Source organism: Chelonoidis abingdonii, chromosome 2 (genome assembly GCF_003597395.2).
Source record: "Chelonoidis abingdonii isolate Lonesome George chromosome 2, CheloAbing_2.0, whole genome shotgun sequence".
NCBI classification, from domain to species: Eukaryota; Metazoa; Chordata; order Testudines; family Testudinidae; genus Chelonoidis; species Chelonoidis abingdonii.
The window spans coordinates 9,295,305-9,314,085 of record NC_133770.1 but is presented as its reverse complement, the minus strand read 5'-3'; the positions used below and the strand labels follow the sequence as shown (position 1 = coordinate 9,314,085).

Genomic DNA, 18,781 nt, shown 5'->3' with positions numbered 1-18,781 from the left:
TAGAACTGGTTAGAGTTTTGTGGGAAACCCTTGGAGGTTTCCAGGGTACAGTTTGTGGGTGATCATCCTTTTAATGGGAAGGGCAAAGGTAGTAAATATTTAACAGAGATAATATCCCTCCCAAGTGATTTCCATGGATTTGAGTTAGAGGGTCACAAATAACTGTGAGTTTTAAGCAGCCTGAATAAATATAATTTTCCCTGTAATGTAGCTAGATTCTGCTCACTCAGTACCTCTGAAGTCCTATCTCCTCCTAGTTGTCCAGCTGAGGAAAAACAGGATAGACAAGATCTGAATTTCTAATGTAAAACTTAAGCAGAAATATGTATATGAAGGAAGGGGGGAAGTTGTTAACTTAAGCTTTTCTCCCCCTTTACTGGTCACCTTTATGCTAAATCAACATTTGGCTTAATCTACTCCACTATTCTTTTTCTATAACCTGCAAAAAAAATTGTAGTTCTGGCTACACAGAAGATCCATCCAGTGGCTTAAATTTTCAAAAGTGATTTGTATGCAGCAATTTTGGCTGCTGAATTTGAGCCACCTTGAATGGGTCCAGTTGGTAAATCAGGCCCCTTTAAGATGTCCCAAGTTGGGTCCCCAAAATCACTAGTCACTTTTGAAAATTTAGGCAGTTTTCCACCTTACTTCAGCTCAATGCCTAAAAGAGTTGTAGGCAATGCCTCTTAGCACAGAGAGAGAGCAGAATACTGTTAACCAGCAGGTCACAGTAAGGCAAAAGTACTTTGCGAGTAATGCACATTGGAAAACAATAATTCCAACTATACATACAAAATTATGGGGTCTGAAATACCTGTTACCGCTCAAAAAGTGACCTTGGAGTCAGCGTGAACAGTTCTCTGAGAACATCCGATCAATGTGCAGTGGAGCAGTCAAAAAAGCTAATATTAGGAACAATTAGGAAAGGGATAGATAATATAATATATCATAATGCCTCTGTATAAGTCCACAGTAAGGCCACACCTTCAATAGTGCATGCAGTTCTAGTTGCCCCATCTCAAGATATATTGAAAAAGGTGCACAAAAGGGCAACAAAAACATCTGGGCTATGGTACAGCTTCCATATGAGGAAAGCTTAAAAAGACTGGGACTGTTCAGTTTAGAAAAGAGACAACTAAGGGGGGATATGATAGAAGTCTATAAAATCATGACTGGTGTGGAGACAGTAAATAGGGAAGTGTATTTACCCCTTCACTTAACACAGAAACTTGGAGTCAACTGATAAAATCAACAGGCAGCAGATTAAAAAAAAAAAAAAATGGGTACTTCACACAACACACAGTCAACCAGTGGAAACTCATTGGCATTGCGATGTTGTGAAGGGCAAAAGTATAACTAGGTTCAAAAAAGAATTAGACACAATAAGTTTATGGAGGATAGGTCCATCAATGGCTATTAGCTGAGACAGTCAGGGTCACAACCTCCAAATGCCAGAAGCTGAGGTTCACAGGGGATGGATCACTTGCAATCACCCTGTTCTGTTCATTCCCTTTGAAATACTTGGCACTGGCTGCCGTCAGAAGACAGGATACTGGGTTGGATGAACCCTTGTTTTGGACCAGTATGTATTCTTATGTATCTACGTCCATGAAAATATATGGTTGAATTGGCTACCAAATTAGATTTAAAAGTTTTTGCCACCTCTCCTCACCAATATCTTCAAAATTATCCTTGCCATATCAATAAACCACGCACTTTGCATACTGTAAACAATATGTATGTTTTATTCCATGTTATTGGTATTGGAAATTGAATATCCAAAGAGCTGGGGTTTGTTTTGTTGACAAATATATGTAACATTCTAACTACATTCCAGATGTAACATTTACACTGAAAAATATTTACAGGTTCAATTTCATTTGCAAAAAGTTTCAAATACAAATACAGTTAGTACAAAACCTCCCAGAAACTCTGTAACAGCACAGACTTGTTATGGCCTTTAGTTAAGTTCAAGTATTTTCCAGTGGAATGGAATGCAAGCAACAAGGTAATTTGGCTTCTACCTGGGACATTCCAGGCCCTGAATAAAAAAGACGAGCACTTTATCTGACATGTTTTAGTGAATATATTCAGCATTTAGAATTAAACAAACTACACAACGAACCCATCTGCTCTGGGAATGAAACAACTAACCTGTAAAACAAGCGAAGCATTAAACCCATCCCATATAGTGATCATGTTCAAGAAGGAAGCTGCATGTGAATTAGTTGCAATTGTCTGAGCAGTTAGATGGTTAGCTCCTGATGGATTTTTACCTAATCTGGGACTCAGCTTTTTGCCACATTGTTTAAGAAGGTTATGTTTATTGTACCTCCTAATATTTCTCCTTCCCATTAAAAAATGGGAATTCTTTTTTGAGATCGGCATAGATTCATTTGCGAGGCAGTATTAAATCCCGGTAGCCTGGTGCAATGATGACCTCTGAAGGCCTTAGAGGGTATAACCAGCAAAAGAGGGAACACAGCTTGGGAGGGCCCCAAGGGATGTGAAAGGAGTAGCGGGAGGGCATTCAGCAACATCACATAATAATACTAATGTACATTTCTCCGGGCCAATTCTGTCCCTTGCTTTGGCTCCTACATGCTGCTCCCATGGCAAATAAGAGCTGTAATTGAGTCAAAGGGACTGGGGAAGAATTCCCCTAGTGTAAGAGCAGCTCTAAGTGTGCCTAGGCTCCTCTCCTCTCAGCCCCTAGTATGAGACTCTTGCTGCGCTGGCTGTGAGTTGAAAGGGAATCCTCCATACCACTGAGTGCTACAGAGATTTGGGCTTGTGGATCATCCCAACGGCAGCACCGGCAAGGCTGCTGGAGGTTAGAGAAGCTCTGCAGAGGTGCAACACACAGCGTGTCTTTTCACCTGCAGGTCTCGAGGTGCTTTACCAAGGTGGGTAAACGTTATCAGCCCTATATTACAGATAAGGAAAGGGGAAGTGACTCAACCAAGGTCACAGAGATTATCAGCATGGTCGGGAACAGCACACAGGTCTCTTGATTCAGTTTTATCACCAACCACTAGGTCACGGCTACCTTACGGGCTGAATAGCAGGAAACAAATCTAACCCTGAATGCTCTAAGACAGTGACATATTCTCTCAAGGGAGGTGGTGGAAGCCCCATGCTCGGGTCTTTTACAAGTTAATTCTAGAATGGACGGAGCCCTGGACAAGGTGCTGCAAGAAATGAGCCAGCACTGGCCCCAGATGTGACTTCAAACTTTTTTGGGTGAAATGCTTCCCCCCACTGAAGTCACTGGGAAGACTCCTGTTGACTTGAATGAGGCCAGGATTCCGCAATCTACTGTTATCACATTGCCACTGCCTAGCCCCACAGGCATGCTGTTCAGCACTGCCCTGTAGCTGCATAGGGGCATATGGAAAATGTTGGGTTACGTTCTGCCCCATCTTATGCCCCATGCAACTTTACTGATTGTACGGGTTCACCTGACTGTGGTAGCAAATGAATCAGGACAGAATTTGGACTATTGTGTACAACGGTGACACGCTCGCAATCATCATCTGACCCGTTATGCTGATGGTGTGGAATGGGGGATAAGGAGAATCACACACTGAGACATTCAATAGGTACTGAGGGCCCAACTTCCCTGCCTGTTAGTTTGGGCGATAATTTGGTGTCCCTCCTGCAGAAATACAGCTCATTGACCACCATGGTAACACTAAGTACCTGGCGTAGGCTACCCAGAAGGGTCAGGAAATTCAGAGAGGCTTCTGAAATCTCATCTTTAACTCACTCCCTTTTTAACAAGGCATCACAAGCAAGTCCTCATTCACGGCTCTCAAGTCATCTGCTTCTCACCACAGCAAGTGAAGCCAGGAAACGAAACGAAACCAGCCCCCGTGCCCGACACAATCGTTTTGTAACTGAAAACGTTTCTACGCTGAAAACATGTATGCCACATATTGACTGCCTAAAACAGGTGAACTGGAGCCAACAGCTTGAACGTGGGGCTTGACACTTGGAACCGCTGCAGTCTAATCCTGTCTCTGACACTAACCCGCTGGATGCCTTGGGTAAGCATCTTAACCATGCTGGATAAAGTGGGGTTAATAATAGTTACCTTCCAGGCGTGTTGAGGGTTAATTAGCTCTTTGTACAGCATTAGGCATGGGTGATGAGACATTATAATTATAGACCACTCAGAAAGGAGGTTAGACTAGAACCGACAAGAGAGTATTAACAGCAAAATCCTGCACTCGCTGACGGTCCTTAGCCCTAGGGATGGTGGCTGCAGGGAGGGCAGGGTTCACAAGGCCTGCACAGACCCAAAGCGGTTGTGCATCCCTTCCTAATATAATAAACAATAAGGACCGATTATACATTTATTAGAGCGAGCTTATGTGATGGACTCTGAGATGTCTGATTTAAAGCTTGTTTCTCTGCCTCCTGGGCAAATGCTTGGCATTAGCCACCCTTACAAATAAAGTCAGAGCCAAGGGGCTGGCTCTGTTTCTCTGGCTGGCTATTCTCGGTCCAGCGACACCAATCAAAGCAGGACTGAATTAAACAACAACCGAGGCACACAGAACACTCCCTGAAGATTAATGACTAGCTGAGGAGCCCAGTGGAAACCTAGGGTCAATTACACCCAGCAGGAATTGTTCAGGAAGTGCTGAGGGCTAGAGGCTGTTTTGCTGTTATAACCAGGATAAACATACAACCCAAATTCCCCCATGCAGCAGAGTCACTGCTCTGCTCCAGGGGGACACGTTTCAATGGGCCTGCTGCATTGTGAGTCATTGCTAAGGAAAAAAACATGCAGCATCCAACCTTCAGTCTACTCAGAGCTTCCATCAGGGTCATCATGTTAATTGCCTGTGGGGGGCACAGGGCCAAAGCTAAACAAGGGAGATTCACATAGATACGCAGTATAAACGTCCACACTGGGCAGCATAAAGCATAAACCACTTCCCAGATGTGGGCCTGACTTCATGGCATCGTTCCTGTTCAGAATATGTACCAGGGTCAAGGGATCTGCAGCACATTTAATTTTTAATGGAACCCACCATTATCAAGCAGACCCTCTTAGTTTTTAGGTATGTCCCACGTTTAGGAGGAATAATTTAACTCCATGCAAAATGCAAAGTTGTTCCTTGAGGCAAAGAGAAAGGACTCAGCCAGGAGGAGCACACCGATATGTTTCTTCCACCCCCACCATGTTGTAAATATTAGGAGCCTTTTGTGCAAAACTCACTGCTAAGTGAGCTCTTCCCTAAGACAGACCCATGGAGTAATCCTGACCTATCCTGCTGAGGAAATCCACTACACGTGCCCTGTCGGGCAGCAGAATAAAGCTGCATTGCTTTAAACAGAACTGATGATTTGTGATCAGTTCCTTCGAGTCACTCAGTCATTTTCAACAATCACATGGAGCAGATTCTGCTTCCAGGAGATGTCCTCCAGTGGGAACAGGATCAAACCCTAAAGTACTTTATAGGTGGCTAAGCAAAATATATTAAACATTTTTGCCAGAAGCTCTCATGAGCTTGTCACTGTATTTCTCTGAAAACAATCATTTGCTCTGTCACTATCACTGATGATGCTGTAGAGCTTTCAGAAGTGCCTTCTTAGGCCCTGACTGAATACAGCACTTCTGCATGAGTCGGCCCACATGGTTACTTGCTTAAAGTTAAGCATGTTCTTAAGTGCTCTGCTCGTTCAGAGTCTTTAGAGGTTTATCGTGGTCTGAGATTTATGGGTCTAATCCTGGAAGCTCCTGAATGCATCCTGCAAAGCCACAGTAGGAATTGAGGACACCTAGGCACCTGGCAGGATCAGGCTCTCCGTGAGCAAAAATGGGGCAGTTATTTATTTACTTTTTTACTTCAGCACGTCCACTGACACCCAGGCCGATAAATCACCCAGCCATGTTCCCAGCGGTCAGGATTACATTTCTGCTCATTACTGGAGTTAATTCACAACAAAGCCACAGACACAGTCAGTTTTGTACAAGTGAAAAAAAATTACTTTGGCAATGATGAAAAAAATACATTGCCAAAGTATTTCTGACAGAGAGTGTTTGAAACCCTTCTAGCTGGAGCCATGCTGTGTTTAGGGTCCTAACCCTGCTTGCCTTACTGACATGAATAGCCTCATGGAAGTCAATGGTGGTGTCTAAACTGGGCTTCTTTTCTTAAGATTTCCCCACTTCTCCCACCATCGGTTCACTTTCTCCCGCAGAACTAGCGCAGACAAGGTGCCAGCGGCCACTGGCATTGTTAAGCACCATGTTGCATAGACTTGGTCTGCACTAGTATTGCATTGTGGGTATCTCTGGTGGTAAACTTTAGCCAAAATAACCTGGTGTACACAAGTCCAGTGGAACTAGTCGTGTGAGCAAGGCAAGGGGGATTTGCAGACGAGTGCTTTTTGGGAATGGCCCCTCTCCTGTCCCCATTAAAGCCAAGTCGGCAGAGTCTCAGGTTGGGTCAGATGAAATAAACGAAGCTGAACCAACTGACACGAGCTGAGGATCTGGCCCAAGGGCTGGCCATTTGACCTCTAAGAGAGAAAAATCAGCCACCATTCTGAGCTGGTGGTTTTTTGGTGGGGGCGGGAAGTTGTAAATATCATCGTGGGATTGATATTACATTATATATATCTGTATCTCACACATAACATTCAGATGTGTGTGTATATGTACTTAAATATATGTCTCCACACACACACTGTACACACTATGCATTGATCTATTTGGCTGCAACTATTTATAAGCTTTTGATTAAAACAAAAGTACATGATAACAAAATTTGTCAGCACTGGTCTTCTGATCTCTACTAAGAGTTAACACAGACATTAGAAACTTCAAATTTCATTTTCCTGGTTGCTTAAAGGCACTTTTGCTTAAGATGTGCAGTAGCAGTGTTAAAAAACATAAACTGCTGCAATTCCCACCAGCTCTGGGATGAACGCTACACTGCAGCATCGTTACAGTGCAAATTGACTGCAAATGCTACATAGCATTTGATCCCATTTGCTTTGCAGTTCAACACTGATTGGGGGAAGAAAAGGATACAACATTTACCTCAACGCTAATAACTCAGGGTTTTGTACATTGTTTAAAATATGGCTACTGTGCTTCTGACAGTCTTCATGTTCCGTTAATGCATGGTTAGAACTCACGGCTGTAATCTCTGTTGCGTTCATCTCCAATGACTGCTTGTTAGTGCATGTAAGAATCCAGGCAGGAAACAAGCCATGCTAGTGGATCGTGGCAGTTTATGCAACATGTCACCGTTTTCCCCTTTAACGGAGGAATTCAGATTAATTTGAGGAAGGACATTTAGTAATTAAACCCTTCTCAACACAAGTACAGTACTATAGCCTCACGATGCAGGACATGAGTTGCTCAGGGTAGTCAAGACTTTTCTTCTGAATGATTAACAGAGTCCCCTTCCCGCCAACCTGCTCGCTTGTCAGTCCAGTCTCTGTCGCAGAGAGCCTGCAGTGGGTCATCCTGGGCAAATAGCTAGTGAGTGACATAAGAAGAAAGACTGTTACTCCCATCCCTAAGCAGTGCCGGGGCATGGCGGGGGGGACCATACAGTTTAGCTCGATGGAGGTTCCCAGAGAGAATATGGACTAGGCAAGAAAGGGAGTCTCTTTGTTAACACACCAGAAGACATTATTCAAATGTAACGTTTGAAACAACTCATCCTTCAGCTACATTTACTCCCACATACAAATTATGCCTGTGCTCTGTGAATTGAATTCTAGACAATGCTGGAATAAACCCACACTCTTACTTACATTGCCCTGTCTGTGAGTTATGGTCAAGCACCTAATTATATCCATACAGAACTCTTTCCATCTTTGCTGCTAGAACTACCTTTTTCTGAACTGGCTTTGGGTTTAGCACCTTGTTTCTCATGGGCAGTATTGACCCTGTTCTGTTCTACCACCGTCCCACCTGAAGGTGGGCTACTGGTTCTGGAAGGCTGCGTGTTGGCCTGAGTGGCACTGTAGCTCTGGAATGCGATGTCTAACTGCTCCTGGGCCACTCTCAAGTGTTTATGAAGGGTGGACAGATCTGGCGGGATGTTCTCATCTGGGCTTGTGCACTGTTGTTCTTGAGCAACGTTAGCCAAGTTCTGCTCATGGGCCAACAGGCTATTTGGGACCTTTGCTGGCTTCTCCGATTTCACGACTAGGTTATACTCGGGAGGGCAGGAGATATTCTTCGAATAGGAATAGTTGTATGGAGGCTGCCTGAAACTATTAATCTTTCTGTTGCGAATGGCATCTCTAATGGTCCCAAACCCCAAGTGGAACATTTCACACATATTGAGCAACAGACACAGGCAGCTCACAACATACATCACCAGGAGGAAGATGGTCTTCTCTGTCGGCCTTGACACAAAGCAGTCCACGGTGTGAGGGCAAGGGGCTCTGTTGCAGACAAAATATGCTTCCACCTCAAAGCCATAGAGAAAATACTGCCCAACCAGGAAACAAACTTCAAATGAAGCTCTGGCAATGAGCTGGAAGACGTAAATCTTCATCAGCCCTTCTTGCTGGATGCGTCTCCTCCCGTCGTGCTTCTGCTGCTCCTTGCTCTTCTTGTTTGCTTTGGCTTTCTCCTCATTTTCCACCGTGTTATCGGAGATCATGGGCTCCTCTTCGTCTGCTTCCAAAGGGTCTTCCAAGTTACGGACGGCCTGCCAGTTCAAAGCAAACTGCTTCTTCTTCTTCTTGAGTACCTTAAGCCTCTTCTCCTCCTCGGAGGACCTAGCGATCCTGTGGATGGCATAGCCCAGGTACATGATGGAAGGGGTTGAGATCATGATGATCTGGAAGACCCAGAACCGGACATGTGATAGCGGTGCAAAGGCATCGTAGCAGACATTGTCACAGCCTGGTTGCTTGGTGTTACACGTGAATTTGCTCTGTTCATCTGAGTATATGGACTCCCCTCCGACAGCTGTCAGGACGATACGGAAGACGATCAGCACAGTGAGCCAGACCTTCCCCACAAAAGTGGAGTGATTGTGAATTTCTTCTAGCAGACGGGTGAGAAAACTCCAGCTCATGTTGGTCATAAGGGCTAATCATTTATAACCTGCAAGAAAAGCAGGAAGAAAAAACATAACGTATAAATTAATGCAGCTCTGTTTGGTCATAGCAACAGATATCATTATGATAGTGGCATTGGTACATAGCAGGATAATATCAGAGTGAAGTTATTTTATTCCAGAGATCAGCATCACTATTATGAAAGGCTCAGTATAAGTGGAATTGTAATTTGTACATTGCAAGTCACTGAAGCAATTAAGAGTTTTACTTTATATCACTATAAGCTCATTATAAGAAGTTTCCATTATTTGCACAAATAAGTGCAGTACATTGGATATGTTTAGGCCATGATCTTATAGTGAACTCCCAAGGACAAAGCCCTCCAGTCAATGGGACTCCATGTGGGTTGAGAGGTCTGTCCCTTCATTGCAGGATCAGGGCCTTATACTATAAACAAACCAGTGTCCATTTAGGAATCTCACAATTGTCACTATGCTGCATGCCACCCTCACCTTGAACTTGATGACATGGGGACAGAGATCTGATTCTCCTACTCCGATAGTACAGGCCCCCCCTACCACTGGAGCTAAATGCTAGCTGAGACTCTCTGTTAGCAGTGCAGATCCTATGACATAGCTGAATAGCTATGATGCTATCACTGGAGTGCCTAACATGCTAGTAGTCAATTACAATATATAAGAGGTAGTCAGTAGAAGCATAAACAGTGAAAGCATAGGTATCTGTACACATTACATACACAAAAGCTACACTAAAAGAACATTATTAAGGTTGCAAAGTCAAGCAGTCAAAGGTAAGGAGATGCCAGAATTAAGGTCGCCTGTGTAACCTTAACTTGATCACCGTGTGCATACGCATTATGATACAGCCTTTAATCACAAGGTCACATACTATATTTTCCACAGAACCAGGGGTGGTGCTGGGGGCCGGTGATTTACCAAGGAAATACTGTTTGAATGTAACCAGAGAAATCTATCTATGGTACCTGTAGCAACTGCTATTCTCCGACTGAAGGCAGAGGAGAGAGAGCAGCAGCTGCTGGCCTGCCCGGGCTGGGGACGGGGGTGCCCAAGAGCAGTCTCTGGCCTGTGTCCCTGCCCACTGGGACATGCAACCCAGGGCAGCTCCCTGAAGGCTCTGCCAGCCCCAGAGTTAGGTCCACCACCGCTCGGGTGGCTCTTACCCGTGGTAGCTGTGAGCACTGCCCAGCTCTGGCTTCCGACACGGCCAGGGGGCGAGGCCACAGGAGGGAGAGGAGGAATAGAAGGTAGGGCCACGGAGAGGGGTTGGGCCTCATGGCGAAGGGAAGCTAAAGCCCCCTCAGCCTCCCCACTGGGAAGTGCTGGTGCTGCCCCTGCACAGAACCCCGGCCTCATTCAATGCACAGGAGGGGCCTGTTCTGGGGATCAATCAGGGTGGGTAGTGAAGGGTTCTCCTGGCTGCAGCATTCCTGCTTCATTTACTGTGGAAGCTGGAAGGTGTGTAGTGAATGAGAAAGGGGATCCCAGCCAGAGAAAGGACAAGCACATGGTTCTGGCAGTTGAATGCTGCCCTGGGGAATTGGATTCTCTCCCTGCCTCTGCCACAGAGTTCCTCTGCAGTGTTGGAAAGTCACTTAAGCCACATTTTTCACGGGAGGTCACTACATGTGTGTGCCTCGTTTTCTGGGAGCCCAACTTGAGACCCTGGGGTCTGATTTGTGGAAGTGCTGAGCACTCTCAGGTGCCCTGAACAAAGAGAATGCTATTTAATGCTGAAAAATCAGGTCCTAGGTCTCACCCAAACTTACACTTTTAATCTGAATTTCTCTGTGCCTCCCCCCTCCATCTGTGAAATGGGGGTAACACCACTCCCACACCTCCCAGGGGTGTTGTGAGGATAAATTAATGAATGTTTATGAAGCACTGGCTACTAGAGTGATGAGCGCCATGGGGATGCTCACAAGGAAATCACTAAGAACAAGGTTTGAATAGTGTGTGGTACATGAGTCATGGGGCTGCACATGGAACGACTGAAGAGCCACTCACGAAGTAGGCACTGTCCAGGCTGCTCACTGAATGAGGCCGAGGTTCTATGGAAAAAGCAGTATGTGATCATGTAATTAAAGACAGTATCATAATACATGCATCTGAGAGAACTGAGATAAGGTTGCACAGGCAACCTTAATTCTGGCATTTCCCGACCTTTGCGTGCTTGACTTTACAACCCTAATAAATGTTCTTTTGGCAGGTTTTGTGTGTTAATTTCCTAGATTTTTAAAAAGGCAAACTGAAAAAAACAGAAATTCCATTGTGTGGCATCTTATTGTCACCCACGCGTCCGCCGCAGGGCTGGAACCTTTAATCCACCTCACAGAGCTCTGCCACATGAGCCAATGGGGTCGCTGATGGCAGGAGTGAGTTGTCCTGCTCTACGTGGACCAGGCTCCCAGGGGGACGCTTTGCCGGTGGGTTTCACAGAAATAGCTGACAGCAGAGAAATAGTGAGGCTCAGGAATCTGGGTTCCAGGCCAGGCTCTGGATGGGAGTGTGCTCCAGTGGATCGGACTCTTCTGCCCTGTTCCTCCAGCCTGCCCCAGTCCTGTCTCATCCCCATCCCTGGGTCCTTGTCCCAGACTCATTCTTCTTGTCTACCCAGTCCCAACCTCCTGCTCTGGGCTAGCTATCCAAGACCCTGTATCTCCTCCTCTCCACACCCCCCTCACATGGCCCCCATCACTGCAGGATCTGAGCAGCCAAGAATCGTTATCCTCACAACACCCCAGAGAGGCAGAATGGTGTTATCATCCTCGTTTTACAGATGGGGAACTGAGGCACGGAGAAGCTAAGTGATGTGCCAAAGGTCATGCAGGAAGTCTGTGAAGCAGCAGGGAATTGAACATGACTCTCCCAAGTCCGAGTCAAGTACACTAGCCCCTGGCTTGTCTTTCCTGCTCGCCCACATTGCTATCACTGGTTCCCAGACCCAGTCTCCCCCAGCCTGCAGTCCCAGTTTCCTTGCCCAGCCAGTCCCAATCTCCCCCAAATCCCAGCTGCAGTACCATAGATTTCTCTGGGTACATTCCAACAGCATTTCCTTGGTAAACAACCCCTGCAAGCCCCTCGGGGCAGGGACCGTCTCTGTGTTCTATGTTTGTACAGCTCCGAGAGCGGTTGGGTCCTGGTTCATGACTAGGGCTCCTAGGGACAGCTGGAATGTAAACAATAAACAACAATGACGTTTGGAGGCATGAGTCAGAAGATGCAAGTACTCAGAACAAGCTGCAGTGAGCCTGGGGAATTCAGTTTATGGAGGTGACACGTCTGTTGGTTTTAACCTCATTTGTCTCAGACCGGAGTCTTGAAACAGGCTGTAAGTTTTGCAATCCTATACATTACTATAGGGCAGTGGAGAACGTGGGTGTATCAGAGTTCCCTGTATTCTGAACTGGCAGCGATCCTGCTCTATCCTGCTCACCCGTGCCACCCGGGCAGCAGTTGATACAGGACAGAGTGAATTACGGACCTGATTCCGGTGGTGCTGAAGGGCTAGAGGATGTTCGGCATCCTGCAGAATCCCGCTCGGATTCCTGAAGCCCGTTTTGTAAGCGAGCCAAGAAACACAAAACCAGGCAAACGAGCAGGATTTTTTTTTTCCAGAATAATGGAGCTTTTTAAAACTCTTTGGAAAACCATGTGCTTAAGACAGTTTAAATCAAATACAAACCCCTTAAAGAATCACACATAAAGCGGTCACTTAAAAGCATGTGAGTTTTGCAAGAGGCAGATGACTGGGAAGGAAAAGTCTATTATTATACAGATCAGGGTTAGCATTAGCTTTATTTTTAACAGGGCCTCCCCACTTTCCCTTTTCAGGGCACAGCTACTGAGACACACAGATAAATGCAAGGAGAGGTTACTGCCTGATTTGCAAGTGCACCTCATTAGTGCAAGCTGCATTAACGGGTGTGTTGTGAGCAAGACACAAGAAGTCATTCTTCCGCTCTACTCTGAGCTGGTTAGGCCTCAAATGGAGTATTGTGTCCAGTTCTGGGCACCCATTCATAAAATGTGGAGAATTGGATCGAGAGTCCAGAAGAAGACAACCAAGAATGTTAAAGTCTTAGACATGACCTACACAGTAAGTGAAAGAAATGTGTTTTTAGACTGAGAGGGCATACATCTCCCATTTTCATATCTAAGGTGTCATAAGATGGGTGGAGAAGATTGTTCACCCTTAGCCTCTAAGAGAGAAAAGAAGCAAAGGCTTAACTGCCAGCAAGGGAGAATTTAGGTTGGATATTTAGTGAAAAATTCCTAACGTTCGAGGGGGTTAACACTGGGAATAAATTGTATGAAGTTGTGACATCTCATCTCTGAGAATATTAAGAGTAGTTGAATAACATGTCTATCAGGCGATGTCTACACATTTTGCCTGCCTGAGCAGGACTGACTCAATGACACCTCATAATCCTTCAGTGTGAGTCTGTATCTAATAAGTCCGGACCTCTAAAATGATCCATGTGGAGTAGTTACAAGCAGATCACTTTCTTGGCCATATTCCCATCCTTGGTTGAGGAGGCAGTGTAGAATTCTGCCTTCTTGCTTGAGCTCTTCCAACTAGTTTCCACATCCTTCTTGTAGTGTGGGGCCAAAATGGACACGTACTCCAATGAGTGCAATGCGCGAATAGAGGGGAATATCAGTCTCATTGCTTCAACTGCGCTATTATACAGCCAAAAGGCTTTCTCTTGGCAAATAGAGCAATCTGTTCAACATCCATATCCACTTCGTCGTCCATGTAACCTATCTTTGTCTGTAGAACTGCTACTTAGCACCTGCCACGATCTGTAGCAGTGCACATCTATACAGTTTGAACCTGATTCACTCTGAAGGCTTGAATCAGTTTTTTCTTTCTTGATTTTTACATGAGGTAGGGGCTGAAGGCACATGACGAGAGAGGCTGAGGGATGGGATTGTTTAGTTCTGCAGAAAAGATCGAGGGGATTTGATAGCTTGCCTTCAACTACCTGAAAAGGGTTCCAAAGAGGATGAGCTCAACTGTTCTCAGTACCTGAGACAAACCTCTCAAGTTGCAGTGGGGGAAGTTTAGGTTGGATATTAGAAAAAACTTTTTCACTAGGAGGGTGGTGAAGCACTGGAATGGGTTACCCAGACAGGTGGTAGAATCTCCTTCCTTAGAGGTTTTTAAGGTCAGGCTTGACAAAGCCCTGGCTGGGATGACTTAGTTGGGAATTGGTCCTGCTTTGAGCAGGGGGTTGGACTAGATGACCTCCTGAGGTCTCTTCCAAGCCAGATATTCTATGATTCTGTGATTCACTTTGGCACTTTGTCCCCGCCCTGGTGGTGGTTGGGCCAGAGACAGAGATTGATGAGCCAGCTAGAGCAGGGGTGGGCAAACTACGGCCTGTGGGCCAAGTCGTTTTAAGCCAGCCTGCGAGCTCCCACTGGGGAGCAGGGTCTAGGGCTTGCCCTGCTCTGGCGCTCCAGCCGCACAGCTGGGTTGGGGGCCACACTACGCATCTTGTCCCCACTCCGGCACTCCAGCTGGGGCAGTGGGTCAGGGGCTGCATCACACAGCTCCCGGAGGCAGCGGCATGGCCCTGCTTTGATTCTTACACGCTCCAATGGGAGCTGCAGGGACAATGCCTGTGGATGGGAAAGTGCGCAGAGCTGCCCACCCGCACCTCCACGTAGGAGACAGAGAAGGGATATGCCACTATTTCTGGGAGCCACTTGAGGTAAAGCGCTGCTCAGAACCTGCACCTGTGAGCCTCTCCCTGCACCCCAACCCCAGCCCTGATCCCCAGCTTGCTCTCCAAACCCCTTGATCCCGGCCCAGAACACCCTCCTGCACCCCAAACCTCTCAGCCCCACTGCAGAGCCCGCACCCCCAGCTGGAATCTGCACCCCTACCTGCACCCCTGCACCCGCCCTGATCTCCGTCCCACCCTCCGCATCCCTCAGTCCCAGTCCAGAGCATCCTCCTGCACCCCAAACTCATTCCCAGCCCCACCCCAGAGCCTGCACCCCCAACCAGAGCCTCACCCCCTCCCGCACCCCAACCCCAATTTTGTGATAATTCATGGCCCGCCATACAATTTCTATGCCTCAATGTGGCCTTCAGGCCAAAAAGTTTGCCCATGCCGAGCTAGAGCCTCAGTTATCAGTGATGGGTTTCTTAACTCAGGCAGGAGCAGCCCATGCATCTCAAACCAGAGGTCTCAGATTCAATACATTCTGCTGATGACCCACCCAGCAAAGCGGCATAACAGCTACATACCTTCATTGGTGCCTGCATAATTATACTGCAATTATTGACAGACCCAAATTGCAGGTGCAAGATGGGAAGCTGTTTGTTTTGTTTACTTTTTATAAATCAGACTCTTCTGAACCCTGCTTTTAAAAAATGTAATTGAGAGTAAAGTGCGATTGCTGGTTTCAGACTCCCAACTACATCACTGCAGAAATGTGCTTTGCAAGGAATACAGTTTGTATGAATTACTCTTGTACTGCACCGAGAACCTGTCAGCGGGCTTGGTACTGTCTGCAACCGAAAGGAAGACACTGTCCCTGACCCATGTCGTTTGCATTCTAAAGCAGGGCAGTAATACACGTCACACACACACGGGGCCTGGCTCAGCATCCCAGATGCACTTCCATCCAGGGCCAGTGCAAGGAAGTTTCGCCCCCTAGGTGAAACTTCCACCTTGCACACACACCCCTCCCCCCGGCAGCTTCCCGCCCCTCCCACGGCAGTTCCCCCCCCCTCGGGGAGCCGTGCAGCACCTCCCCACCCCAGCTCACCTCTGCTCCTCTCTCCTCCCCGAGCACGCCGCCCCCGCTCTAATTCTCCTCTCAGGCTTGCGGTGCCAAACAGCTGATTAGTGCTGCAAGCCTGGGAGGCGGGAGAAGCGGAGCAGTGACTGCGCTCTCGGGGAGGAACTGCTGTAAAAAAAAATTGAGGGCACTGCTTTTTGGCACCCCCAAATCTTGGCACCCTAGGCAACCGCCTAGTTTGCCTTAATGGTAGCACCAGCCCTGCTTCCATCAGTGCAGGGTCTTGCCCACCAAGCCCGAGCAGTGAAATAAATCCTAGCTTGCCTGAGCAGTGTCTGCATATTAATACAAATACAAAAAGCCCGACTGAGGCAGAACACTCCCCTGCCACACACAGACCTCCTCCTGGGGAGACGACGAGAGAAAGAATGAACCCATTTGTAAGACACGGGAGTTGTGTCACTTAAAGCACTACTGGCAGGTGCTCAGAGGTGTAATGAGGAGGGCAGTATAAGAAACTGTGGTGAGCAGAAGTCAATGGCAAAACTCCCATTGACTTGAATGGGACCAGGATTTCACCTAAACTTATCAGAAGATGGTCTAATCCAGAGCTCCCCAAACTGTGAGACATGCCCCCTGGGAGGGGCATGGAGGAACGTTTTGGGAGGGGGGGCTGGGCAAGCCTCCACAGGGGCGGGGAGGGACCACCATCCAAACTTAGTCCACTCCCAGCTCTGCTCTGGCCCCGCCCCCAGCTGAGGCCCCAGGTCCCAACCCCACCCTCAGCCGAGGCCCCAGCCTGCAGTCTAGCCACAGCTCTGCACCTGACCCTAGTCCTGCCCCAGCCTCTGGCTGCAGCTCTGGCCCCAGCCCCAGCCCAACTCCCGCCCCCAGCTGCAGTCCCAGCCTCGGTCTCCTTGCCCCAGCCGTGTCCCCACCTCCCTCCGGGAGCTGCCGCCCCGCTTCCAGTCCCAACTCCAGGGGGAGGGAGGCGACCTTGAAAAGTTTGGGGACTACTGGTCCAATCTCTTAGCAGTACACATGTCCTTTTGCCCTTCCCCTCACTCTCATGCACACGTTTCTTTTTGGAGGATTCTTGTGTTTTAAAGCCACCAGCTGCCTTCTCATTTCTGCTAAAGACCCCACTGGTCTTGAAAAAGTATTTCCTTCCCTATCAGTCATTTCCCAGGTACAGAGGAGGATTCTGGGAGGCTCTGCACCTAGACACCATCCAACATATCGCACCCAACGGTGTGAGCACGGTACCAAATGTGGCCACCTCTCTTCTAATTGACTCCCACTGTAAACTGGGCCTCTGTATCCAGGACAAAGCGCCAAGTGCCTGCAAGGCCTGTTGAAGGCAACAGGAGCTGCAGGTGCTCAGAAGCATGCAGGATTTTGGTCCCATTTGGATACCTCCATTCATCCAGCAATACCCCTTAGGCCGGGGTGGACAAACTTTTTGGCCCTGCGGGCCACGTTGGGGAATAGAAATTGCATGGCAGGCCATGAATGCTCACAAAATTGGGGTTGGGGTGTGGAAGGAAGTGCAGGCTCTGGGGTGGGGCTGGGGATGAGGAGTTTAGGGTGTAGTAGGGTGCTCTGGGCTGGGATCAAGGGGTTTGGAGAGCGAGAGGGGGATCAGGCCTGGGGCAGGGGCATGGGGAGAGGCTCAGGGGTGCAGCCACCAAGCGGTGCTTACCTCAAGCAGCTCCCAGAAGCAGTGGCATTTCCCTGCTCCAGCTCCTATGCGGAGGCATGGCCAGGTGGCTCTACACACTGGCCCATCTACAGGCACTGTCCCTGCAGCTCCCATTGGAGTCATAGAGCCAGAGTGGGGCCATGCCGCAGCTTCCAGGAGCTGCGTAGTGTGGCTCCCGACCCTACGTGCCGGCCCATGTGCTGTAGTTTGCTCAGCCCCGCCTTAGCTAGAGCTTCCCCATGTAGATGATTCACACTCCTGGCCAGGAATCATCTGCCTGGAGGGGGCAGTGCATGCAGCTGCTGCTGACTGTAATGCAGGGCACATTAATGCTGCTGGTCAACAGAATTATACCAGGGAGGAATCCAGGCCGTTTAGTTTACTCACCTCATGTATTTAAGGACCAAATCCTGTGTGTTCTCCTGCAGTAGAACCCAATGCATTTTCATGCCTCTCTCCATACATTTTCAAGCAAAGATGATCAAGCAATCCTGCTATTCATGCAAAAGTAAAACTGATGGACCCAGTTCTGATCTCATGCACACTAGGTTTGCTGTTGAAAGCAGAATCAGGCCCTGTTGGTTTTGGTTATTCCTTTCTAGCCAAAGGAATGGCTTGAAATTCTCATCCCCTACACTAGGGGTTCTCAAACTGGAGGTCAGGACCCCTCAGGGGGTTGTGAGGTTATTACATGGGGGTCACGAGCTGTCAGCCTGCACCCCAAACCCACTTTGCCTCCAGCATTTATAATGGTGTTAAATATACAAAAAAAGTGTTTTTAATTTATAAGGAGGGGTCACACTCAGAGGCTTGCTGTGTGAAAGGGGTCAGCAGTACAAAAGTTTGAGAACCACTGCCCTACATTGTACATAGGTCTGGGCTAGAATCAGCTTTCCAAACGCTCTTATCACTTCATCTGAATTACTGATACTTTCCCAGTAATTGTAGTAATGGTCTTCCACTCCAAAGACCAAGTTCTGGATCATTGAAGTCAATGAGAGCTTTCCTGGAGCCATTTGAAATCAGTGCATGTCGGATTGGGACCAAGGTGACTTTTTGTTTTAATGTCTAAATTCACACTCTTTGCAATGTAGGAGTCTTTTTTTCTACTGATGTTTCTTAGGATATGAGCCAAATACAACACTGCTGCTCCCTCAGCGAACAACCTTGATGCTCCCACAGAAGATAATAATCAGACCCAGGACTTGAAATATAGTGAAAATTCTTTTATTGT

At 47.4% G+C, this 18,781-nt stretch overlaps 1 protein-coding gene across 5 annotated transcripts in view; it reads right to left on the bottom strand.

The window, feature by feature from the left end:
* Positions 1-1,722: 1,722 nt before the first annotated feature.
* GJC2 (gap junction protein gamma 2) overlaps positions 1,723-18,781 on the bottom strand; it is a 133,268-nt gene continuing 116,209 nt past the window's right edge. For all 5 annotated transcript variants that reach the window (XM_032803466.2, XM_032803482.2, XM_032803493.1 and 2 more), the window contains one exon: positions 1,723-9,094. In XM_032803466.2, coding sequence (XP_032659357.1) covers positions 7,821-9,074 — 1,254 coding nt within the window. In that variant the 5' untranslated portion in view covers positions 9,075-9,094 and the 3' untranslated portion in view covers positions 1,723-7,820. The remainder of the gene's footprint in view (positions 9,095-18,781) is intronic.